At 42.1% G+C, this 27,380-nt stretch overlaps 2 protein-coding genes across 4 annotated transcripts in view; both read left to right on the top strand.

Moving 5' to 3' along the window:
- Positions 1-2,935, top strand: part of Acsl4 (acyl-CoA synthetase long chain family member 4) — a 71,772-nt gene extending 68,837 nt beyond the window's left edge. Inside the window, exon 16 of one of the 3 annotated variants that reach the window (XM_021187745.2) lies at positions 98-2,935. In XM_021187745.2, the coding sequence (XP_021043404.1) occupies positions 98-255 (158 nt within the window). In that variant the 3' untranslated portion in view covers positions 256-2,935. The remainder of the gene's footprint in view (positions 1-97) is intronic. The other 2 variants (XM_021187746.2, XM_021187747.2) reach the window with 2 other exon arrangements.
- An 11,935-nt stretch (positions 2,936-14,870) lies between these two features.
- On the top strand, positions 14,871-16,310 carry Kcne5 (potassium voltage-gated channel subfamily E regulatory subunit 5). The gene has a single exon (XM_021188384.1). The coding sequence runs from the start codon at positions 14,911-14,913 to the stop codon at positions 15,472-15,474; it is 564 nt and encodes a 187-aa protein (XP_021044043.1). The 5' UTR covers positions 14,871-14,910; the 3' UTR covers positions 15,475-16,310.
- The last annotated feature ends 11,070 nt before the right edge of the window (positions 16,311-27,380 follow it).

Raw genomic sequence — 27,380 nt, 5'->3', positions numbered from 1 at the left:
AATTCTATGTTGGATTCATTGTTTTCTTTCCCCCTCTCTCCTCCTTTCTACTTCTTTCCTGCCTCTCTCCTATCATTCTTTTTTTTTTTTATTTCAGTGAAATTGGAACGATTTGAAATTCCTATCAAGGTTCGATTAAGCCCAGAGCCATGGACCCCCGAAACTGGTTTGGTAACAGATGCCTTCAAACTGAAAAGGAAGGAGTTGAAGAACCATTATCTCAAAGACATTGAGCGAATGTATGGGGGCAAATAAAATGCGGCTCTCTGATTTCCATTTGCACAGGAGGTGGCCTGATGGTTATTTAGTTCTAGAGTTTAAGCCTTTGTTGATCTCCTTGTTAGAATGTAAGGTGTATATTCTAAAGACATGAAACAGAAACAACCAAAAGTCGTTAAAATAGTTGAGTCTAGTTTTAACTTACATAGTCCTAGTGAAGCTGAAATTGCAAAGACATTTCCCCTTAGCTGTGTTATTAAGTTTAGAGCAGAAATTCTGTTTTTAAAAAGTAGCCTTATATACCCTTGTTTTGTATAAAGAGAAGATACTCCATGCTAAAGTAAAGAAATCGGAGCTGGAATAGATAGAATTGAAGAAATTTACAGCTTCCAGTGTCTGTGTCTTCCTAGTTCAGAAGTTTCTATAATAATCATGACAAAAGTATGTATTAACACTACTCAAAGCAGAAGTGCCACCAGGCTTTGAAATCCTCTTCCAACCATTTATCTTGAGGGGACAAAAATCAGTCATAATCTATGGAGTCAGTATCTTAGAAGGTATCATAATTGTCATATAGGTTAGACATAGAATCATTGCAATATTGTGAATAATTACAGTGCCTGAAGTTAAAGACTAAAGCAACACACACCTACCAAAAATATCTCATAATGTATTTGAAGGGAAGCTGAACTGCTCCTCTGGATGGTGAGAACTAAAGTCAGCAGCTGTAATTATTAAAATGTCTTAAGAGGAATGTCCACTTTGTAAAAGTGACCTTTCTGTGTGTAATCTAGTTAAAGACTGAGACCAAGGGGAACGTGTTAGAAGGTTAATCAGAATTCAACAAGATTCATTGCCTTTCTGTTAGAAAGCTGGTGGAATCCTAAGTATTCAGAATTAGGATCCTTGTGTAGCACTGAACCTGGGAAAGAGATTTAGACTCAGAATTTAAATTTGATAACAGGGCTTGGTTTTCAAATGTGCTTGTATTAAATTACATTTGTAATTTATGGTCTGCTTGCTGTTGCTGATTGTTGATCAGTAGTGTGCATTTCAGAGAGCCTTTCATTTTGCTTTAATTTCAGCAAAGCGGGTTATGATAAATGACTTCCTCAAAATCTTGTTCAAACCTACGGGTGATTAAATGTCTTGGATGAGCCTGGGGAAGTTAAAGGGAAGAAAACACTGTTACCACTTTTCCTGTTTGTGAAGAGTTTAAAAACTGGAAATGCTAGATTTGGGAGAAGGGCAGAGTTACTTGATTAAGGACTGTCTGTGAAGTAACTTGGAGTGTGAGTTTCTTTTTGAATCTTCAGCTAAAGTCTGGAATTATATATTCTTGATAGATATTCACACTTGAACCATAGTTACTGTAAAAAGCAAAAATTCTTAATACTGTTATTCTTTGCACTTTTTCATAATCATTTTATACACACACACACACATACACATACACATGTGTATGTGTGTATATAATATATATATGTTGCTTCCATTGCGTTGTACAGATGTGGGCCACCACTACAACAAAATGAGTTCTTTGTGCTCTAAAATATTTATAAAGAAATTATTTAAATGTTATGTATATGGTGGTAATAACGAAAAAAAATCATCTGGTATTATAAGCAACAGCGAAGGTTTTTGTAAAAGTTTCTTTTCAGTGTTCTGCAAAATAAAATTTGAGGCAAGTTTTCCCTGAAGTTATATGTGAGTATTCTCATGCTACCATCTTGCCTTTGAAGCGTGAAAAGACATTATCAAGTAGACTACTATTCAGCTTCTACTTCCTCCTAGTGCACTGTTTATCCTTCAAGGGTTTTTTTTTTTTAAGGCTTTTACAATATATGTATCCCATTTGGAATGGTGATCTTAAAATGTGAGTGCATGCATACTATCTTATTTAAGATACTTGCACCCCACCGATCTCCCAAAGCTGGAACACTGCCAACTAGGTCCTCAAGAATCACGCAATTAACACAAGGTTGGGTGCTGCTAATTCTTCATGAAAATCCAAACACGTTAAGGGACCAGGGAGATGCCACTGCCCCCCTGACTTTTCATCAAAAAATATACATGTTTATGTAAACAGAACTATTTTCCATATTCATAGTGACTTTTTAAGTATTTGAGCCTAAAGATTTTGATCTCCATTTTTATACCTATTTAAATTGTTCACAATTATTACACGTCAGCCATCAAATAAAGCTGTGCTTACCATTGATTATAAGTGTGTGCATTTCTAAGTTGAACACTCATGATTTTTGCTTTAATTACCTGAAAGGGTTTTATTTCTTTGATATTTGTACTCATTCTTTTTTATGTAGACTGAAGGTATGATTGTCTGATTTTTAAGAAATGAAATACAGATGAATGATTCATAGAGTCCAAAGTGAGGTAGAATCCTTTTTTTTTTTTTTTTTCATAGAGACTGACTAGTAATCTTTGCCTATATTTTCCTGGTAGCGTATGACAAATGTTTCTACAGTGACAAGCTGAGAACAGGTTAAAAGATTGTGTGGCATTTGGGAACTGGAGAGATGAATTTTAATTTTGAATGTAGTTACAAATTTTATATTCATATTTGTACTTTCTGTTAAAATGCACGATTGTAGGATTGTTCCTTAGATTTTTGTGTTGACTCTTGAAAAGCTTTCTTTGTTCTTATTTTTAAGTTTGCACTTGAATCTTATAAAAATAAATCCACCCATGTTATCAAGCCAATTTGTTTTTCTTATATGTCAATATAAAAAAATCTATAAATTTGAATGCTACCTAGACTTTGTAAGTAGTGCGCTTGGATATCTGGGATTAAGTGGTTAACTTAGCTTTTATAAATTCTATCATTGTGTTGGTTTATTTGAATTCAGAACTATTATTTTAATACACAGTGAGTTGAATATCTTGTAACATGGAAACTGTGGGACAAGGCATAGTTAGGGTGTAATGATTGGCAAATTCTAATAAATTTAGACTGTTTACATGTACATATATATATATATATATATATACATATGTATGTATATATGTGTATATATGTAAGGTGTATGAAGATGAAAACACATGCACACACACACACACACACACACACACACACACACACGTGTGCGCCTCTATTTGTAACTCTGTTTTGGTGACTTTGGTCATTACTCAAATGCAGCCTCTAAAAGTTTATTTAGTGCTAAGGATGGAAAATAGGGTCTGTCTCTCCCCCCCTTTGGTGGGAAAGTTTCTTTATAGCCCAGGTTGGCTTCAAGTTTAGAATCCTCTTTCAGCCTTTCATGTGCTGGGCTTATAGGTGCTAAACCTTTTTTTTTCCCTTCCAGATAGGGTTTGTGTAGCACTGGCTGTTATAGAATTCACTCTATAGACCAACCACCTGCCTCTGCCTCCTGAGTACTAAAATTGACCCTCTCTACTTCCCCACCCCCAAACATTTTAAAAGAGAAGTACAGCATAGCACAGCACTGGACTGCTTTAGGAAGCAAAACCATTTCTGTTTTAAAGTCCCATCAAGCTCCAAACCTATTTGGTTTCCTTTTTTTTAAGTCACACCACTTCAGAAGTATACCCAAGCATTGGTCTAGTCCTGCTAGATGCCACAGGAGATAAAACGTCTTGTGATCTCATCAGATGTTAACAAACACTATTTAAGTCTTAGAAGCAGTACAGTGAGCTGACAAGGCAGAGGACCCTTTGTAGTTCAATATCCCTTAGCACTTCTTTGGAAAACCTCCAGTATTAAACCAACTTAAAAGAGGCAAGAGTGAATCTCCTCAAATTTTGCTGGTAACAAGGAATATATATTCATTGCCAACAGCCTTGGGGGACTACATGGAGTGAGGTCATACCCCAGAAAGCTCCAAGAGATTCTCTATGTACCTGAGATGTTGATACCCTCTGCCTTCAGAGTGGCCCAGACTCCTGGCAGCTTGCATTCTTACCCACTTTTCCCAGGGGATCAATTTTTATTATCACATGTACTGAGCCATTAAAAAAAACATCAGTTGGAAAGCATGGTAATGTATGGTCTGTGGTCCAAGGCAGGCTGTCATAGGCTCTTGGCACTCTGCTAGTCTCATATACTGTTACGTCTCTGCTGGCCACAACATATAGGAGGGAAAGTAAGACTTAGGGTGAGTTCAGAATGGGTAGCCTGGCATGTTAAAGGTTTCCAGGGAGGGGACTATCAAATCTGCCCATGATGTGTGTCCTCAGCAGTTTGGAGAGCAGCAGAGGCAGCCAGAATTGTTCTTGTTTTGAGGCAGTGGGAAATGGTCAAGCCCCATCACAATTTAACATACTGTTGGCTGACTCATGAGCCACTGAAACATTACTGTCTAAAAACAAAAGTCCAAATGCAGACTGATGGCAGCTGACACAACTGCTTTTCATTTTCTCTCAGCATTGAGTGGGAACAATTTCTTTCATGGGCTAGGGTCTGATTTCAATCATCCCTAAATGTTCCTGGGTCATTTCCCAACTTGCAAGCACTCGGAGATTCCAGCTACCGCAACGTGGAGACTTTCCCTGCTGATGTAGGAGTCAAGGGAAGTGAACCCTGCATGTTTCTTGAATGCATCAAGTGTTGGCATGTTCTCTAAAATCCTCTGTCCACCACCTTCACAAATAGGACCCAGGAGGAAACAGATGGCCCAGAATCAGCTAGGTCACTCTCTGCTATATGCCAAGTAGCTGGCACCATCTTTTGGAAGTTGGGAGTTTCCATTAGCTGGTTAGTTCAAGAGCCCATATCTTTTGCTAAAGCAAGCAAAAGAGTACAGTGCATAGAGTTAGGCTGTAATCCTACACTTCCCAGGGAAATCTGTGGGCTATCTTTTACTGACTGCCTAACATCAGGAAAGGTAATTAACTTTCTAAACTTCTCAAATTTGGAAAGCAGGTGTATTAACTAGTGCCTACCTCCCCAGGGTCAGTGAGAAACCTCCCTCCTGACCCCACAGCACCACAACCTTACTGTTGAGAAGGAAATAACCACAGCTACATACACAGTGTTATGAGCCAGGCTCTTGGGTATTCAGCCTTTGCCTCAGACTCCTATGGTAAGCACGGCTGTTATCTCCATTGTGTGAAAAAAGAATGTTTAGCCCTGTCCTGGAACTCCCTGGGTAGACCAGGCTGGCCTCAGACTCAGAGGTCCATCTGCCTGCCTCTGCCTCTGCCTCCAGAATGCTGGCATGCACCACCATCACAGCTTGGCTGAATCTGTTCGTCCTAAGTCCCGTGCTTTGCTACAGACCTCTACCAGCATTTTGAGCGTGCCCCTTTGTTAAAATGGCCAGGCTGGCATCTGCCATTTCCTTGCCCTCTCAGGAATTTTAGCTTCATCATATCAGTAGCCATATCATAGCAGGACCAGAGAAAGTCCTTTCTCTGGGCTCTAGTGACTAGAAATATTGTTTCCTTTTCAATTATATTTTTAATGATTTAAAACAATTTAAAATTTTTTCACTTTATATACCGATTGCTGTTCCTCTTTCTGGTTCCCACTCATAAGTTCCTTCCCCCATACCCACTTCTCCACTGAGAAGGTGGAGGCCCCCCTGGATATCCCCTGACACTGGCATATCAAGTTTCTGTGAGTCTAGGCACATCCTCTCCCAACGTGACCAGACAAGGCATTGTAGTTAGGGGAGCAGATTCCACAGACAGGCAACAGCTTTAGGGAGAGTCCCGCTCCAGTTGTTGGGGGACTCACATGAAAATGGAGGTGCACGTCAGCTACATATGTCGGGGGCGCGCGGGACGGAGGTTGTTGTCCAGCCCGGTTATGTTATTTTGTTGGTAGTTCAGTGTCTTGAGAGCCTCCCTATTCCTGTGGAGGTCACATCCCCCTTTGGGGGCTTCAATTCTTTCCCCTACTCTTCTATAAGTCTCCGAGGTCCAGCCCAGCCGATGTTGTCTTCTGTTTCAGTCAGCTGATGGGTGGAGCCTCTCAAAGGACAGTTAGGCTAGGCTCCTGTTATAAAACAAAACAACCCTGAAGAAAAGTGAAAACTCCAGTCCGCCACCAGATGTCGCTGTGGGACTCCAAGAGAAAAAGTGCTCCTCACCCTCCCACTTCCCACTCTTCCCACAGAATGCTCCAAGTAGCCACACATTTTCTTCCCTTGTTCAAGGAAGACTGGGTGGGTAGATGAAACATTTTCCAGATAATGCCAAGGCAGGAATCGGCATAAATCTAGCAATGTCATTTATGACCTATGACTTCCCCAAAGTTCCGGAAGGTTAGCCTTCATTCTTTTAGAGGCATGCTTTTCTTTCAAATATTTCCACATGCTTTGTAGATCCTCCTCACTATTAACAAGCTAGAAATAAAATCAAGAATTGCCCAAAGCATGGAAGGAGGTTGTGAAGTGGAATGGAAATATTTCCTGCCTGGGAAATGATATATTTGGATTCTGGTGCCTTCCCTATTAACTTACATCCTTTCTATCTCTGCCTTCATTTTCTCAGCTATATGTAAAATAAGAAGGCTATACTTGGAAATGCTTTCCCCCTATCCTTTGTACACAGACAATAGATATCAGTATTATAAGGCTATAGCAATGAAGATCTGGTTCAAATCTCAGATTGGCCACCTGTGAAGTTACTTCCTATCCAAGTTTCTTCACCCATTGGGCTGCAGATTCCTTACATATATAGTGGGAATGGTAGTGTGCATACTGCACAGAGTTGTCATTAAGGACTCACTGAGACTCTTCATGGAAATTGCTTAACACATGCACTTTCAATAAAAAGCAATTATTCCACAGGGATGATGCTCACATTTTAGCATGTTTGTGGATGTTCATTTAGTGATCATCAAACTTGGAGTCAGCTAAGAACTAAAACCAGGCTTCCCCTTAGAAGTCTGAAGGCAAATCCATTTCATAGATGCAAGACACGGTTGTGAATATGAATGAAGCAGAAGGCTGCGAAAGTAACCTCATGTGACTGAATTCCCCATCCATTACTTGTGGAAGCATAAAACAATTTTCAAAACCAGTTTGGCAGTTCCTTATAAAACTAAACCAGGTCTTTTCTACAACCTAGAATTTCTACCCCTGGGTATTTACCTAAGGAAAAGGGTTACACATAACCTGAAGAGAATTTCTATAATACCACTCACAACAATGTGATCTCTAATAGTCAGAAAATGGAAACAGCCTATGTGTACATCAGTAGGAAAATGAATAAACAAACATCCTGCAAGCAAAGTAACCCTTAGCAATGCTAAGAAACAGACTTCAGATACTTGCAAGAAGGTAGATGGGTTTTGAAAACATTGGGCTGAATAAAAGAAATCTTTTATTTTTTTAAAGAATGCTATACGTTGTCAAAGAGAATTTAGTGCATCCACTGTGGAAAATGAGTTTGCAGTACCTGGAAAAAAAAACTATCTGTATAATGACCATGTATGTGATCCAGCTATTCCATTCCTGCATGTGTAGCCAAAGGAAATGAAGCTGACATGTAAAGGAGATACCCATTTCCTTTGTTTATGCTATCACAACAGCTAAAATACAGAGCCAGCCTAAATGCCTATCAACAAGTGGATGGATAGAGAAAATGTGCTATATGCGCATTGTCTTAGTTACTATTTTATTGCTTTGAAGAGATACCATGATGAATGCAACTTATAAGAAGCATTTAATTGGGAACTTGCTTACAGTTTCAGATGGCGAGTCGAGGATCATTATGGTGGGCAGCATGGTGTCGGGCAAGCAGTCATGATACTGGAGTAGTAGCTGGGAGCTTACATATTATTGGCAAGTTGGAGACAGAGAGAACAAAAGCCTGGGTCTGGTCTGGGCTTTTGAAACCTCAAAGCTCACCTACAATGACATACCTTCTCCAACAAGACCACACTTCTAAATCCTTCCTAAACAGTCCACCAACTGGGAAATAAATATATGAGCCTATGGGGGCCATTTTTATTCAAACCACCATCACACACCATATAGTACTACTAAGCTACTCAGAAGGGTGTAATCGGGTCATTTCAGCAAAGTGGCTGGAACTAGAGGACTGTGTATGACTGTGTATGAAGCCAAAGAAGGCAGACACAAAGATAGTGCTGCTTGCCCTTGCTCATGTGGAACCCAAAAGCTGACCTCAAAGTAGAGTAACATTTACTAGAGAGAGCAAGATGGTAGGCTTAAGAATGGAAGAAAGGAGATATGGATATGTACTCTATATGCAGTATGGAAGCATCATGCTAAATCCCTTCTGTATGTACAAGTAGGATCATGGGATTAAAAAATATTTCTCAGCTAGGAAGAATACTCATTTAGTAAAGCACCTGTCTTGCAAGTGTGAGGACCCGAGTTCAATCTCCAGGATGCAACAGATGTGGTGGTATCTATACACATATACAAATGTACACATACACATACATATACACACATGTACATGTGCATCTACATACACATGATAACATGCATGTACATGCATACACACAAAAGAAATCTATTTTATGTCTATAAAATATATATGTATAAGCTGCATGCCTCCTTGGCACTCAGGAGGCAGGCAGACAGATCTCTGAGTTTGATGCCAGCCTGCTCTTTAGAGCAAGTTCCAGGAAACCCTGTCTCAAAAAAAAAAACCAAAATATATGTATGTGCATGTATATACATATATGTATCCATGTATAAAAGTATAGTAGCTTCCTTCATTATTATCTTTGTCTGTTTTATTGTTCTTCGTAGAATTTAACATCCCCTCATATATAATTATTTGTAATGCGTCTCTTCTGGAGCTGACATATACAGAACAGGGACTTTGGGAACTATACTCCAGTCTTAGTATGCCTGGCACTTATTAAGTGCCCAATAAAATTTTCATTGAAAAAACACGTGCATTTAGAGTGTTGTTATATTCTCCATCTCTTTTGAAAGTATTCATTAATACAAAAGAACTGTATAGCAAGATGATTGTTTTGTATCAGGAACTACAAAACACCAAGTGAAATATGCAATTTGTTTTCATTTATAGGGCCTGTGTTCTCCATATCTGTCAGGAGCAGTCGGAGACAGGTCTATAGAAGCTTCTGCTACAGAAGCACCCAAGACACCAGGTGGGAACAGCCTGGTGGAAAAGTTGGAGATCCACCTGGTTGGGGAGGTGATACCAGGCAGATGTACATCTTTGGCCCATTCACAGTGTTTGTATCTCTAAGGCAATGCTGTGTAGCCATCTCAGAATAATAAGGCTTACCTAAAAGAATTCATGCTGCATGGTTCTACTTATTTTGAACCTCCATTAACAGGCGAGACTAACCATCAATGGAAACACTTTACAAAATACTTGCCTCTCATTTAAGGAGGCAATTTCTTAGGAAGGGACAAGGAGGAACCTTGAATGATGGTAACGGCATTTTAGCATTTGTCAATTTCTTGAAAATTTACAATTAATATTTATATAGTTGATTACATGTGTATTTAAATTCAAAAGGTGAAAAGAAATGATCAGTAAACATTGAGATGTGAGCGAGGTGCTTAAGAGTGAAGTGTATTAATCTCAGATAATGGATACATTGCTGGAGGCATTGAGGAGTGGGTACTGGCAATAAAGGATCTGACAAGTTGAATGGCTTGTGGTAGGCCACACCCTCTAGGTGATACTGTTGGGAGCTGGTAGGGTAAGATACAATATAGCAGACAACTAGATGAGAATGCCTGCAGGTTTCTTCCAACAAGGCTCTGCATTCTTGTGCTTAGAGCTTTGTTCCAGAGACAGTTATTTCTAATTCAGAGTTTCGTCTGGCTTCCTTGTCCACAGCTCATTCAGCTCCGTGTCCTGGCACTCCTTGCTTGTTTCCAATTCACACACACACACAAAGAGGAACTGGGAGAGTTATAAAGCCACAGACTGTTCATCTATGTGATTCGATCACTGGCGTTTCCCTACCTTCCAAAACCAGGGCATTGCACAGAGTAACAAGCAAAAACTGTTGCGTGAATGTATGCCTGGAAGAAGGATGGAATGATGTGTTCTCAATCTACAGTCGGTACTTCATGAAGCTTTCCCAGCCTTCTGGACTCCAGCAGTGTTTGCCATCTGTGCCTGTCCTTTGGCAAGTAGCCAAATCCAACAAAGTTCCATTCAACCAACTTGCATGGAGCCGCTTTGTTAACAAGAAAGACTCACAGTTTTATGGGATGGGGGAAGAAGCACTTCCTAGAGCATGGTGTCTCAATTTTATTTTATTTTATTTATTTTTATTTTAAAAATTATTTTATCCCCAAAAACCAAAAATATTATTTTATTTGTTTACATTCCAGTCGTTGTCCCCCCCCCCAGATCACCTCTCCCACAGTTCCTCATCCTGTTCCTCCTCCCCTTGCCTCCACGAGGGTGCTCCCCCCAAGAGGCCTTCCCCTTTCTCTATGGCCTCAATTCTTTTATTTTAAGACAACTTGAACATGGAGTAGAACATTTCCTGTACAATTTTAATGCCCAGATATATGATTATAAAGGACTTCCCTTTGCCAATTCTTGTGATTACCATTCAAGAAATAAATGAATCCTAGATGATGGATAAACAGAAGTCTGTTTAACTGTTATGAGACAGGTGGGGGGCTTCGAGGGTGGGGAGGATTAAGAAGGATTCCTGTCTGATAGAATCAGTTTCATTAAATGTGGAAGGGAAGCCCATTTAGGGCTGTCCTGGGACTAGGATTTGAAGGGATGCCCAGTAGTCCCTGGTGTATAAGGAAACCAGACACCCCTCAAGACACACGTTTCTCTTTTTCTGATGATTGAACTATTTAAACTCTATGACTATTGATTTCTGTTTCCATTCTCTTACTCACACCCACCACATACAATGGCACTAAATATTAGTAATTTGCTTTTGTTTTGGTAATGCTTTTAATAGAATTAAGCATATCTTTGTTTATCTTCAGTAAAACATTACTTCCATGGATTTAAGAATTATTATTATACTGAGTTACTTGTGGACATTTCCATTCAAGTACATAATGTATTTTGAACATATTCCCCTATACGTGGCTGCTCGCCCTTCTCTCCCCTCTCCCCTCTCCCCTCTCCCCTCTCCCGTCTTGGTTTGGTGGTTTGGTTTTGTTAGTTCCATTAGACTGTTTTGCTTCTTCTTTCATGTCATCTATAAATATATGATGTTATGAATCTACAAAGTCTAGGATCAAAGGTGAAGTTCTTGGTATAACAGAACTATTACAACAATGACTCATTTAAATAAATGATAATAGATCTGTTGTCTGGAAGGTTCTGTAGATAATGAAATCATATTGTAGGAAAAGAGAAAGTGGCATGGAGAAATGAACAATATATTCAATGAGAAAGATAGGTTACTGGGGCAGTGTGCATGCAAACATGTCTATGCACATAGGCAGGTGGAAGAATAGGTACAGTTGATTTTGGAGGTTCTTTGGTTTTAAAGGATTTCTTTTTTCTTTTCTTTTCTTTTTTTTGAATTTGGACCGAGTTAGGAGGAATGCACTGTAAGGAACCTGGATAGTTCAAACTGGAATATGGAGTAAGACTTCCTTCAGTCAGCAACATTCATTTTGTTTGCTTTTGAGACAGGCTTTCCCTATGTAGCCCAAGATGGCCTTAATCCTAGATGTTGAGATTAAAGGTGTATGCCACTGAACCTCACTGTTTCTTATTTTAAGCAAGGCCTAATGCACAGAGTTTTAGAAAGAACCACCAGGAACATGCCACTACTCCAGTTCAAAGGGAGAGAGGTTGTCTATTGGTGATACAAAGTTAAGACCCACCAAAGAACACCGAGTTCCACTTAAAGAAGCCAGGAGGAGCAACTCTGGCTTCAGAATACAGAGTGAATTGATTTCAGTGGTATTGGAGAATTATTCTAGCCAAAGCAGGGAGGGTTGGGTTGTAAGCGAGGAGATTTGCCAAGAGACTCTCAGTCTGCGCATTTGACCTGGGTAATGAGAGCATGGATTAAGCTCATGGCAATAAAACCAGAAAGGAAGAAGCAGTCGGTCGGATCTGAGAGATGCTATGCAGAAAGAATCAGAGCTGGGCATCCAAATTTGACTAAATACTTGCCAGGTAGCAGGTGAAGCTATGTAAGGAGACACTTTCCAAGGAAATGGGTATTAAGAGAGAATAGCCGGCGACTGGGTGTTTGCAGATTCCAACAGTTAACTGGAGGAGGGAAGAAGAGGAGCCAACAGAGAAGACAGAGAATGATGGGTCAGGGAGATAAGAGACACTTGAGAATGCAATGCCAGGAGTGCCAAGGCTAAGACAGTGACAGGAAGAAATTGGTGCTTGCGGTATCAAATTTACCTTTGAGGATAGACCCCCGAATTCGACCAGGAGGTCACAGGTGACCATGTAAAGAGAGGCTTGGTGGAAAGCATTCGACAACAGAGGCAGAGGAGAATAAGTAGATGAGGCTCATAGACCGTACCCATGTATGGAAAGTAATTTTTTACAAGGGAGAATATACATAATTTTTTGAGTCAGGGTCTTACTACATATCCCTGGCTAGCTTGGAACTCAGTATATAGACAGGCTAGCCCTAAACTCACAGAGTTGTTCTCGACTCTATCTCCCAAGTCCAGGGATTAAAGACACGTGTTACAAACACCCAGCCAAAGCTTACAGTTTCAGCATGTCTACTTGACTTTCTTATTTGTTTCCTTTTCGTAAAAAATGGAAGTCATCTTACGAGTTTCATAAGCCATTGAGAAGTCCAAGGTTAAGGGGTTATTCTTTATGTTATGAGGAGGAGCCTTCTGCCTTTAGTACTGTCCAAACCTTAGATTTTTTTTAAGGTGTGTTTTAAGAGACAGGAGGAGTCTTTTAGTTCAACAATTTTATCTCTGGAGAGTTACTGCTTTGGAAAGTCCCTAGTGGTGTCCTGTGGCGTTCATCATCCAAGTCACTTTAACAGCCATTCCCTGATCGAAGCCCCTCTGAGCTGAGCAGCCCGAGGCATCCAGCCAAGTCATGTGAAAGGTCTCTGAGGCCTGTTACAAGTTGTGAAGCTAGGAGAGAGTGGTATCAACCTCACCTAAACACCCAGAAGGCTCTGGCCCCTGAGGGGCAAAGATGCCAGCAAAGCTCTTTAAAAATGCCATGGCAAGGCTGGAGAGATGGCTTGGCAGTTAAGAGCACTTGCTGCTCTTCCAGAGGACCCAGGTTCTATCTCAGCTCAATAACCATCTGCAACTCAAGTTCCAGGGGGATCTTATACCCACTTCAGGTCTCTGCAAGCATAAGACATACATGCTGTGCACAGAAACACACATGAGTAGAATACTCAAACATAAAATAAAATATGAAGACCCCCCCTGGCACTTACAGCTTGGCCTCTGGATCAAATCGCATTTATTGATCAGGCAGCTTAGCTCACTGAGTGTCTAAAGGGCATAGGTTTTTCCCAGCCGTTCTCTCATTATTGTCTCCATGCAGCCAGACCTGACCGCCACTACCTCACTTTGTCTACTTCTCTTGTCTATACGAATCCTTTTCTTAGTCTATATTCAATTTAAGGGAGCTTAAAGTTTGGGAATAAAACATGATATTGTCATCTACAAAGGCGCCTGACTGCAGTCATGTTTATCCTGTGAAGCATGTGGCCCCCAGTCCAAAGGTTAGACATGCCTGGAACTGATCTTTGTCCGATTGCCTGTTTCCCCCTACCCCAAGAAAACATGACTGTTCTAGAAAGCCATCAGACACTAGAGCTACTATCAAGCCTTGGAGAGTCCCACAACCTTGACTGAGAATAAGCATGTTTTCTAGAAAGGGCATTTTTCAGACCCAAAGACATCTAGAGAGTATAGTTATAGGTTTGTTTTGTTTGTTTGTTTTGTTTTGTTTTGTTTTTGTTGTTTTTGCTGTCCCCGCTCTTCCTAATAGTGGAATTAGACGTCATTTCTGGGAAGATGGCTAGGTCAAAGGAAAACAAGGTCACATTGTGCATAGACCACACACATCTGAAGGCACACAGGTGACTGTCGAGGTGTGCTATCGGAGCAAGACAACTTCCCTGCAGTCTGGAGTATTATTAGCGAGCATTCTGAACAACCTGGGAGTCTTCCATTGTGTCGGCCTACCTGATCAATCACTCTGGCACCAAATTTGCCCTGGGTATCTTCTAAATAAGACACTCTCTTCAGACCACAGGTGGGAGAATGTGAGAAAATGTGTGAGGACTAGAAAGGAAATAGGCCTTGACTAGCAGGGCTAGGATGTGAACAAGGGGTCCCAGCTGCCATAATCCAGCTAGAGCTGATGGAAGACTTGTCTTGCTTGGGCGCGCTCCAGGGCAGGTTCTGCCTTAGGGGAGGCAGGCGGCTGCTGTATCTGGGCCAAAGCCAGGCCTGGTGGCTAGAACTTGGAAGGAATTCTCTTCCGCAGCCCAGGGTCAGGCTTGGCCCCAGTATGCAGCCTTGCCAACCTCTGCTGCCTGGGGCCTCGTGCATTCCTAGCCCCCACCCTCTCTGCCCCTCCTCTGGGCTCGCCCCATCCCTTGTCCCCTTCTCCTCCCCCGCCCCCCCTACCAGCTGTCCCCTTTCCCCTAAGTGGCCAGACAGTCTGAGCCTGGAAAGAGGCGGCGGCGGGCTGGAGGGGGCGTGGTGGGGAAGGGGAGGAGGAGCAGGGGTGAGGGGATAAGGAAGGCCCGGCCCGAGCCCCCAGTCACTGCGTGCCTGCCAGGGGAACTGGATGCCACCTCACTGTCGAGGTCTCTGCACCCTGCCTGCTCTGCTTGCTGCCCTTGCTCGCTTTGCTTCCCCTCGTCCAGGGGGAAAGGTCAACGGCGTCCTGGAGCCTCCTTGCCACTCTCCAACAGCCATGAACTGCAGCGAGAGCCAAAGGCTGCAAACCCTCTTGAACCGCTTGCTGCTGGAGCTGCACCATCGTGGCAACGCCAGTGGCCTGGGCATCGGAGCCGGCCCGAGCATGGGCATGGGGGTCGTCCCTGACCCTTTCGTGGGCCGCGAGGCGACCAGCGCCAAGGGTAACGATGCTTATCTCTACATCCTACTCATCATGATCTTCTATGCCTGCCTAGCCGGAGGCCTCATCCTGGCCTACACCCGCTCCCGCAAGCTCGTCGAGGCCAAGGACGAGCCTCCCCTAGCCTGTGTTGCTGCCGAGCAGGAATGGGTCCCCGCTGCCATCGCATCTGCCGACCCAGAGAATGGCCAGGGCTTGCTGGCTGAGGGCGGCCACCAGCTCGCAGCAGGGGCGCTGCCTGCGCTGGCTCAGGGCGCTGAGCGGGTCTAGATCTGCTGTCCTCATCATTTTGCTTATCCCTGGGCCTGGCTCCCGCGCTTTTACTGCCCTTCCAGAGCTCGCTTTACCCGAGGCCCAGAAGATGATGAGAGGTCAAAACCCTTCAAGGCAAGGCCCTGGAAGGAGAAGCAGCGCCTTACTCACATCAACCACCTCCTCTCTCCCCACCCACTTCCACACCGGCACCCCTACCCCGCACATCCAACTGAATTAAATTGCCTCTGCTCTCTTGTCTTCAGCCAGTCCCAACACCATGCTCTAGCTTTCTGGGAACAGAATCCAGCACGTCCAACACTTGGCATTGAATCGAAGCAACGAAGTCTTGCAGAACTCCGGGGCCGTTTAACTGGCAGCTGCTCCAGGGGCTGCCAAGGACTGCTCAGTCTGAACAGCTAATGGGGTTAGCCATCACTGCCAGGCCCGCTGCAGCAGCTCCGGCTTTCTGTTGCCTTGGGGACAGAGACAAAGAGCATGAAGAGACCTCAGACATCTTTTCCTTCAGCAGGCTACTAGGGAGACACTATTGTGGGATAGAATGGACTGAAGGGGAGGGACGGTTCAACGGGAAAGGAAGATCTATGGTCCCAGGGGTATGGTGTTCTTGTTTTCCTGTCCCCTTAATTGTCATCCCAAAGGTCTGAGTATTAGTGCTTTGGACATCTGGCTTGGATAATCATTACTAGTTGCTTAGCCTTAATGATCCCAAATGCATCTCTTATATTGGTTCAGCTATTACTGCAATGTATGCTTCATTCATGATCAGTCATCTCCAGCTCTGTAACCCTGGGGAATCTTACAGGCAGGTAATAAAGTCTGTTAAACAGTAACTCAAGACTCTTGTCTCAAAGATTCCAGCCTTGAGAACCACTGCTGGATAGACAGGGAACTGTTTATTTTTTCGTTTGGAGATGATGTTTGGAAATTGGGTGGTTGTGATTTCTATATTGATTATAGGCTGAATATGGTAGCTGTGGGGGTGGGGTGGGAGGAAAGAAAGAGCATATGCAGAGTCCCAGCTACTGAGGGTGTTGAGGCAGGGGAGATCATTTGAACCCACGAGTTCAAGGCCTGCCTGGGCAACATAGTGAAGACGTTTCTGTGTCTGGATTTTTTTTAAATGTGTTTCAGAAGTTTTAACTGCTTTATCACCTCTTCCCTTTTTCTTAATTCCTCATCGCTTAAAAAAAAAAAAAGACAATGCTAATTTTAAAAAAGCCCTCAAGACATGGAAGAAGTCGGAGGGAGAGGGTGCTGCAGATATGGTATGCATACATAAAACTTTAAAATTAATGTAATTCTAAAAAAGGCCTCTGAGTCCCGCAAGTACTAGCTGTAATCAAAGTGAATCTTTAGAGCTACCTTTATAATGAGATGAGATTTCCACAATGTAAAACTGTAACACAGAAGTCAGAGGTGGGTGTTTTCATATGAGAGATTAAGACAGGATTTCATTATACAGTTGAAGCACACCCTGAACTCACTATGTAGCCCAACTGGCTTTGAACTTCTCCTCCTCCTGTACCATTATACTTGGCTCTAGAAGTGAATACATCCTGACTCATTCTCCTTCCTCTCAGATTATCAGAAACTTGCTTAGGGCTGAAATACATATAATAATGATGGTTTGGACTTCATCAAATATATATGAAATTGCTTCGTTAAAATCAGCCAATTTGCTTCAGTATAGCTGATTTCTCAGTAATAGCATGGTGAAGACATTATGGGTCAGTTACATGCATTGATAGTCCAGAAGACTCATTCAAGTCATTGCCCTTGACCTTCCAGTTCATCTGGTGTTTTATGAGCTCTATTAATAAGTTAAACGAACTTACTTTCATTCCCAGGCTTCATTCCTTGAAGCTAAGCTGGCATTGCCTCATTGGCCCCTCTCCAGTTCCAGTTCCAGGCCTAAGGTTACCTCCTTCTCTTGAAGGTGGGGGCTGAGAACTGGGCAGATGTCCAGGACAAGGATGGGAAGATAGAGGATGCTGGGAGAGCCACTCCAGCCGTGTGGGGGAGACCTGAGGAGGCTGTGAAAGAAGGATAGAGGTACACAGCCATGCTGAAGACATGGGAGGTAGTCCCCAGTTCTCTGTGTTAACTGCAATAATTCCATTGATTGCTCTGGCATAAATGGGCAAAAGGGGTTGTTTTGACAATGAAATGTAATGGCTTCATTAGGTACTGAAACTTGCAAAGCATATTTGTAGCCATTACCAATACCCATAAGTATAGATTGCTAAAAGTATAAGAAATAAACTAGACAGAGTTGAAAATACCCACAAAAAAGCATTATAATGCTACTTGTGGAAAACAGTATCATGTCAAGTCAGTCCTGGTTTTAGATAAATTTTTTAAAACCTTTTCACAACTTAATAATTACTTTAAGGATTACTTACTACTCAGGTATACAAAAGGCTCCTTTCTAGAAAGGTGAACCAGCTGGAGGGGAAGTGATCTGCTTTACTGTCCAGCAGGTTTTGTCAAATGCTTTCATAATTATTATTCTGTCTCAGCTAATGAAGTTTCCCACAAGTTTGAACACCCAGATATCTACCAATCAATGGGGTGTCCATAGCATCCAAGTCACCATGTCACAGTCAACAAAACATAGACAAGAGAAAAGCTAGATGCCATGAACCTCCAATAGCATTGGGTTACTCTTTAAGTCTGGAAGGTTTAGACTTGCCCTTAAGTGATTTCGAAGGTGGTAAGCTTTTCTCTCTTCTTTTTTTTCTTTCAAGATTTATTTATTTATTATATGTAAGTACACTGTAGCTGTCTTCAGACACCAGAAGAGGGTGACAGATCTCATTATGGATGGCTGTGAGCCACCATGTGGTTGCTGGGATTTGAACTCAGGACCTTCGGAAGAGCAGTCAGTGCTCTTACCTGCTGAGCCATCTTACCAGCCCTCTCTTCTTTTTTGTAAAGTTACCACTTTTCACCCCACATAATCACATAGATCCTCTTTCCACTCGTTCAGATCTTTGCTCTGTTAACAATAAAGAAGCAGAAGAAGAAGGCTTCCCTGTAACTGGAGGCTCTCAACAGAGGAATCCTAGGCAGTGTTTTGAGTTACAGTATGTATGCCCAAGTGCTCATGACCAGTAAAGAAATGAGCAGAAGCTTTTCTTCCACTACAAGCATACTTCCGTGTAACAGGGATATAAATGGAGCCTTTCATTTGTTTCTCGTTACCACCTTCTTTTCAATTTGCAGTTGCTTTTATAAACCCATGATCTGCACACAATTTGAATCCACAAAGAGGAAAGGGCTTGGGCTGCTTTCCAAACAGTCTTGTCTGGTGGTTAAAGTAAATGTATTGTGATGTCTTGGAGAGAGGCAGAGGACCAGGAACCCCAAGAACTGGAATCTAGCCATGGTCTTGCCAATTGCCCGATATTCTTTATCAGAGTGAGTTGCTTAGCATCTCTGGCCTTAGGTCTCCATGCTTTGGCAAATTTGAGGATGTAATGAGGCCAGGGATAGGGAATAGTTAGGAGAAACACAGAAGTCACAGATGTGTAAGTGTCCACTTTATGCTTTCTTTATCCATCTTTAGGAAGATAAACAGGGAAGGAAGATAAAGGGAAGAGAAGATTCCCCACTCTGTAGAATTTACTCAGATTGCACAAAGAACATTAAGAACACCTTTCTCAACTAGTAACTACCACAGTTCTTAGCTCATCTCCCCCATTTTCGGAAATCTCGGCGGAGAAGGAATCCATGCACTCTACTCCGCTTTGTCTGCAGGCCCAGAATTCCCATTTAAAGTGACCATGATACCACAAGTACAGACCAGGCTGCACCAGGCACAGAGTCACAGGGAGTGGTAGAGCATAAGAAAGAAAACCAACAAAAAAGGGCAGGATCCGGGGGCTTCTATAGTTCTCCCCCACATTCCCCTGTTGATTTGCCAAGCTTACTCTGCCACAGAAGGGAGATGAAAGCATAAACCAAACACTTCCCACATCTTTAGCTGCTGCATTTCTCCAAGCCCCTTTCCCCAAACAGCAGGATCTCATTAGATCCCAAGTGTCAGTCTCAAGTAATTGGCACTGTCCCTTGCAAGTATGGATCTTGTGAGACCAGTAAGAGGAAGAATAGTCTAGCATGCTCTCTATAGGTAAGGAGCATGACTGTGGGCAATCAAGGGTGAATAGATTGAGTGAGTCAGTGGCCAGCCTAGGGGACCTTGAGCTGCTCACCAAAAATGGCTGTGGTAGAAGAATTTGAATGGGAAGTCACCTTTCAGCCATCCTCTCATTTAACTTGCAGTGTGCCCAGTAAAGCAATGTGATCAAGGTAATACTTTTTTTTTTTCTGTGCTAAATCTCAGAACGAGATAGCACGTGATTCAGTATCTTGTCAACTGGGTTTTGAGTGGTGACAGAGTCACTGTCAAAGCTGTGTCCGGTGCTTTTTCCTCTGAAGGAAACCCAGCCAAAGCAGATTGGAGGTTGCTTCAGATATGTTTTTGCACAATTATAGTAAATAACATATCCTGAAAACTTTACCATTTTGTCAAAGAATATGGTCATGTTGTGCCACGTTGCCCTTTTAAGTCAGAGAAAAAGGAAGTGGTTCAGTTATACAGAAATAATTGAACTTTGTCATTGCCTCAGATGACCCTCCGGGGGTATTCACATCTCCTGGAGTGGCAAACGAGGCTGGCATGAGATAAATTATGGGTAAGCAGCATATGACTGAAACCTTTGTCATGTTCTCTCTTTAGTCCTCTGTCCACTAAAAGGACACAAGTCAGCAAGAAATATAAGATCATGCTACAAGCCACAGACCCAGAGACACTAAGTATCAAGGAGGGCTCTAGGGGAGGATGCATGGATTACCATGGGAAGGGGAAATGAAACAGATTTTGTGGGTGATCTGGGAGCAGGTGAGAATGAGAACAGGCAGGGTTGGGGATGGAGGGAAAGAGTACTGGGAGAGATGAGTGGTTTTGGGGACAGGCATTTCTGGGGCAATGTAGAAACCCAGTGGAATGGAAACTCTCTAGAACCTACGAGGGTGACTCCAGTTAGGACTCCTGGTAATAAGGGATACATACGGAGTCTGAATTGGCCATTATCTGTATCTGGGCAAGGCTTCCAGTGGTAGGACTGGCACAAAACCTTCAACCTAAAATTGGTCCTGCCTGTAAGAAGTGCTAGAGTAATGGAGTAAATCACAGAACTTGTGAAAGTGACTAAGCAATGACTGGTCCAACTTGGGGCCTATGATATGTGAGGGAGCCCATACCTGACACTGGATGGCAAGGAACCAGAGGCTGCATAGCCCAGAGACCTCAGATAGAATCAAACACAACTGGAGGAGAAGTCAATTAAATGGTTCCTAATTATATTCTGCTGTACTCATAGACCGAAGCCTAGCTCCAAAATCATCAGAGAGGCTTCATCCAGCAACTGATGGGAACAGATGCAGAAACCCACAGCCACACACTAGTCAGAGCTCAGGGCATCTTTTGGAAGAGGGGCAAGAAAGATTGTAGAAGCCAGAGGGGTCAAGGACACCATAAGAACATGGGCAGCAGATTCAACTAAGTAGAGTTCATAGGGGCTCACAGAGACCGAAATGATAACCATGGAAGTTGTATGCGTCTGAACTAGGTCCTCTGCATGTAAGTTATGGTTGTGTAGCTTGGTGTTCTTGTAGGACTTGTAACAGTGGGAGTGGGGATTGTCTCTTACTTACTCTTGCTGCTCTTGGGACCCCTTTCCTCCTACTGGTTGCTTGTCCAGCCTTGATATAAGGGTTTGTGCCTAATCTTAATGTAACTTGTTATTTCGTGTTTGGTTGATATCCCTGGGAGGCCTGCTCTTTTCTGAAGGGAAATGGAAGAGAAATGGGAAGAGAGGTAAGTGCGGAGGGACTTAGAGGAATGGAGGGGAAACTGCAGTTGGGAGGGAATTATATGAGAGACTTTAAAATGGGTGGGGGAGGACCAGGTGTAGTAGTGCATGCCTTTGAGCCCAGTACTTGGGAGGCAAGGGTAGGCAGATCTCTGAGTTTACAAAGTAAGTCCAGGAGAGAAACCCTGTCTTGAAAAACCACCCCTCCCCAAAGAAACAAACAAAAAGAAATCTAAGATTGTCCTCCCAGAATGAAATTTTTGTCACCTTATAAGCCTGTACTGAGTCAAGGCCACAGCCAAACAACAAAACAGATGATCCAGAATCAGCTAGATTACCCTCTCCACCTCCATCTCAAGTAACTGACACGTCTTTTGGAAACTGTAGAGTTTCCATTCGCAAGTCCATTGGCTGGTCAGTTCAAGAGCCCATGTCTTTTGCCTTTCTTCATCATCTGCTAAAGCAAGCAAGAGTACAGTGCATAGAGCTAGGCTGTAATCCTACACTTCCCAGGGAAACCTGTGGGCTGTCTTTTACTGGCTGGGTAACACCAGGAAAGGTAATTAACTTTCTAAACTTCTTTTCAAATTTAGAAAGCAGGTGTATTAACTAGTACCTACCTCCCCAGGATCATCATGGAGATTCAACAGTTAGCAAGCCTAATACCTAGCTCTTGGTAGGCGTTGAATAAATGGTAACTATGTTGCATACATCCCTTTCTTCTGGCTTCCCATAGCTCTCTCACCACCTCAGAGCCAGAAGCCACAAGCCATCTCCTGCCAGTTTCCTCATTCCTGTCAGTATAAAATGTTAGTCTTACCCACCTTGATAATAACTATCTTCCCCTCTTCCCTCTGCATGCATGCATTGTCCCATTCTTCTACCCACCCTTTGAGTAAAACTCCTCAAGTGAATGGTCTATCCTCGGTTCATTCCCTTCCAGTCTTAGCTCAGTGTTTCACAACTATTCACAGCTCATTTGCTCTCTAGGCTATTGCTTGCTGTTCTTTGTTTTTTCGATTACTAAGTAGCATTTAAAAGAATTGTTTGGTTCTTCCTGGCATTGCCTTCCTGATTTTCATAATACCCCCAGGTAGATATCTTTATTTATCATTTCCTTTCTTCTCAGTATCTTTGATTCTTTAATTGCTCAGTGGCTTCATTTTGTGAATCCCAACACAATTTAGCTTCTTTACCTATTAATACCATGTTTCCAATGATGACTCCCAAATTCATAATTTAACTCTGAAATTCTTACTCTGAACTGCATATCAACATATCTATATACTTGACATCTTTCTGTGGTTATGGTAGCCTATCTCAACCTTAACACAACCACTTTATTTACTTTTTAAAAAGTTGTTTATTAATTTATTTATTTTATGTATATGAGTATACTGTAGCTGTCTTCAGACACACCAAAAGAGGGTATCAGATCCCATTATGGATGGTTGTGAACTACCATGTGGTTGCTGGAAATTGAACTCAGGACCTCTGGAAGAGCAATCAGTGCTCTTAACCTCTGAGTCATCTCTCCAGCCCCCAATTTATTTTTTTTTAATTTCTTCCATAATGTGCTATTGCATTTAAGAAATAAAAGCAACTAATAATACCCAAGACCTGCTCTGATAGTTACATTTAACCCTCATACTGGCTAAAAGTTAGACTGATGTTCACTGAAAGTCCATGTTTTTATTCTCCTGTAAGGCATAATTTCATAGAACACTGATATTAGGCAGTCTAAGAATAACACGTATCTCTGTGATCATGATGAAGCAAAACAAAGCAAAGATGGCTTTCTAATGTTATATAAGCATACTTAAAACCAAGAGTGCCATGAAACTAAGAAATACTACAGGTCTTGTGTTTCCAGTTTACCAGAATGATTGATACCTCTCTAAAAGCGACAGATTCTCTAGCTTCTCACTTTTAAATAAGATCTCTAATTAGAATCACTCTTGCTTTCTGATAGTGGACAGTTTGTAAATGGTCCTACCGTCCACTCTCCACTTGCTTCTATCACAGCAGGAGTCATACTGAATGTGCTCTCTCCTTTACCTTCCCACATTCAATCTAACAGCCAGATCCATTGACTTTTATCTCTACAGGGTTTTGACACATGACAATTTCTAATGAGCTGTATTTCAAGGACCTCAGTCTTTACCTCCATCATTTTTCTTGAACTACTAAAACACTACCTACCTGGTGCCAGAAGAATAGGAAACCCAGAAGAATATCACCCCCGTCTCTACTCAAGGGATTTTTTTTTGTATTATTTACACAGTTACAATACAATTGCAGGCCCTTGGGGGTGATTGTAAAGCCCTGCCTGATCCAACCCTTGCCAAGTTCTCTAAACATCATCTTTGGATACAGCAGTTCTTCTACATAGTTTTGCTTTCCAGGGTTTCAGACACCGGTGCTCTGAAAATTTTTCAATGGAAAATTTTACAGAGAATTTATAAGTGTAAAATTATCAGTTGGTCGTTCTGAGGAGTATGATGAAATATTGCTCAGTCACTCATAGCCCCAGCAGGGTGTTATTCATCCCTTTGTGCACATTTCATATGTTATCTGCCCGTATGCCACTTAGCAGTTAGCTTAGTTATCAGATCGGTTATAAGATTGTGTATCTATCACAACGTACCGGTAGACCTGGAGAATGGCTAGGGCTTGCTGGCTGAGGATAGGCCACCAGCTTCTTCTCTATGCAATAAGGACCCAGGGCACAAGAATAGTGATGCTGGCCATTTGAATACGCTAAAGATTCATTGTAAGCAGAAAGTGAACAATTTCAACTTATTAAAGTTTTCTTCTTCTTCTTCTTCTTCTTCTTCTTCTTCTTCTTCTTCTTCTTCTTCTTCTTCTTCTTCTTCTTCTTCTTCTTCTTCTTCTTCTTNTTTCTTCTTCTTCTTCTTCTTCTTCTTCTTCTTCTTCTTCTTCTTCTTCTTCTTCTTCTTCTTCTTCTTCTTCTTCTTCTTCTTCTTCTTCTTCTTTAAAAAGAAATGCTCGGGGTCAGTAAGATCTATGTTAAAGATAAATCTTCTATCACAAAGTTGTGACTAAGGAAGTAGAAATACATGCTGGCTTTATTGTCATGCCTCAGACTGAAAAAGTCACAGCCACTGTCCATGGTAAGTCTTGTATATTTATACCCGTAGACAAAGGTTACTCTGGGCTTTAGTCAGAGAAGTGTCTCTCTGCAGTAAAGGGAGATGAAAGCAGAGATGAGTGGCTGCCTGCTTGAGGAGTTGAGAATGGCAGAAGATTGAGTGCTCATGTGCTAAACAGGGCATTTATAGCACTCCCTCTAAAGCCATAAAGGACATGGCAGAAGACAATACAGGAAGAATCTAACAACAAATAATGAAAAAGAGAAGCTATGAATAAAAAAGTTAGCAATGAGGGGTATATGGAAGAGTTTGGGGAGGTGGGAAGAAAGGAAAGGGGGGAAATGACGTAATTATATTATAATCTCAATGAATGTGAGAGTTGTGGAATGCTGCCTTCTGGATACAACCAAGTCATTGCAGTTACAAGCTCACAGTAGCTATGGTTACCCTGCACTATGTCTGCACAAGAGTGGGTCTTGTAATAGATACAGATTCAGGTGAGGCTCATGTGGCCCTAATCCTCTCTGTAGTACTGTAGGATACCGATGCATTCTGGGGGAGAAGGAGCCATTGTTTTCAGTTGTATGCCCACTGGTCAATATAACACGGTCACACAGATGACTCTGATTAATCTCAGTGGGTCACAAAGCATGAATATGAGAAAGGGACTTGTGGAGAGAGGGGGGGTCAACAGTGTGGGGAGGTAGACGAAAGATGTTGGGGGAAAGTAATCAGAAAGCATTATGTACATGCATGAAATTGTTAAAGAGCAAATGCAATTAATAAAAAAATGTAAAATAAAAGATGGAAAAGGAGATTTGGCATAGTGTTATATGCCTGTAGTTCCAGTCAGTTAGCAAGCAGAACTTGAACCCAGGCTGTATGCAGGATAGTGAAACCTTTCTCCAAAGGAAAACATAAAGATGTAAAGAGCACTAAGTGTGCATGTGTGTGCAGGTGCATGTGTGTATGTGTGTGTGTGTGTGTGTGTGTGTGTATTTGTGTGTGTCTATATAGCTAGGGGATAAGGACTTGATTCTGTTGTGCTTTCTGGAAACCTCTGAGTGTATTAGAACATATTTCTCACAGCAAAGGGCCACTCTGCTCTTGTCTTTCTGCCTTGCATTCATTTTGTTACCGGTCTCTGAAGATATAAAGCATTCTTTCTGCCTCGAAACCTTTGCATGTTTAGCTTCCTCTGCCTAGTACACCTTTCCATACCTGCTTCCCTGCCGTCATTTGGGACTCAGCTCCGATGCCTCTGCCTTGACCATCTTATTATGCTGTTCCTTTTGTTCCCATGTCATTCATCATCCCATTTCCCTATATACTTACCTTACAGCAGACACTGCTCTCTGAATTCATTGTTTATTTACTTATTTCTCTGTTGACAGTGCCACTGAGGCATGCTGCAATTTTCATGAGGGATATATAAGGTCAATTTTTAAAAGTATTGCTTTTGTATAACTCTTGGACGTAAGACGGATGCTAGAAAATGCACACACAGTTTCAAATCCTCCAATGTGACCCATTCTTACCACTGTGTGGAATAATCGCCAAAAATCAGAACTATAACATTATCCATCACCCTCACAGGTTTTCTTTCTTCCTCCTGTGTACCTCTCTCCTTCCAGCCAGACAACCATAATCCACTTTCTGTTGCTATGTATCAATTTGCATTTCCTCCAACAAGTATAATCATTCTCCACACATTTCTTTTGCTCAGTATGCTGATTTGGGGATTCATCTACATGTTGCATGTCTCAGCAGTTCATTTTTTTTCTTAGTGCTGAATAATTGCAGGGCTGTGGCACATCATGCTTATCCAATCACTTGTTAAGGGATTTCCACCATCATGACTAGATTTGTATGTGATGGATAGTTGTGTGAAAGCCGTGTGTGTAGACCCGTGCAGACTGCAGACATTTTGTGTGTCTGCTTCTTTGCATCATCCCACTTGAAAAAAAGATTTATAAACTGTACAGTAACTAAATGTCTTCTGAAGGAATAAATCAGCTTTTCCAACCTAGGTCCATGGAGAGTTTCATTACTAATGTGCCCACTCGAGAATCCTGCAGGATCCTTCCTTTTCTCCCAGCCACCCTCACTGTCTAATCTGCAGCCCCGAGTGACTCCTTGGAGATGCCTCTTTCCACTGTTAGCTCTTCGGAGAAATCCTCCTCACCAGGTTCTCTGCCAATGCTGCTCTTTACCCTAAGCTGGCCCCTCTGGCTGTTCAGCAATCCGTTCATTCCTCGCTTGCTGACTCCCTATCACATTCCCTACAGCAGCTGCTCCTAACTTCCTGCCCTCTCCTCAAGCCCCCGACCCCTGTCCTCCCCCTCATTCTCAGGAGATGACTTCATCTCCTTCATCAGTGGGAAGATTGAGACCAACTGACAGGCACTCCTTTGGCTTGCGTTTGAGCCGTTTCTATACAGCTCTCCCTCTAATGCTTCCGGCTTGCTAGAAGTGCCTCTTCACCTTGCCAAGGTTAAATTCTCCATTGGCATACTCTAATGATATAAAAAACAATAACGAAAAGGAAAATATAGAAAGCCTCTTTGCTAAGCTCTGTGCACTTAACTAAATGTGAAGGAAATAACTCTGACTTGTATTGAAAACTGTGCCAAAAAATTATTATTATTATTATTATTATTGTTGTTGCTGTTGTTGTTGTTGCCTAAGCTAAAAGATAATTTTTTGCTTATTTTCTTGCTTGCTTGAGATAGTGTCCCTCCATGTAGCCTGGCTGTCCTGGAACTCGATACATAACACAGGCTGGCTTCAAACTGACAGTCTTTTGCCTCTGTCTCCTAAGTGCTGGGACTAAAACCATACACACCATCACACTCAGCCTAAGACTCATGGTTTCTCAATGATGTTGCAAATGCATAAATAAAGTTGGTCT

The sequence above is a fragment of the Mus pahari genome, chromosome X (genome assembly GCF_900095145.1).
Source record: "Mus pahari chromosome X, PAHARI_EIJ_v1.1, whole genome shotgun sequence".
NCBI lineage: Eukaryota > Metazoa > Chordata > Mammalia > Rodentia > Muridae > Mus > Mus pahari.
Note: the sequence above shows the minus strand (reverse complement) of the source record. Positions and strands in the feature narration are given on the sequence as shown.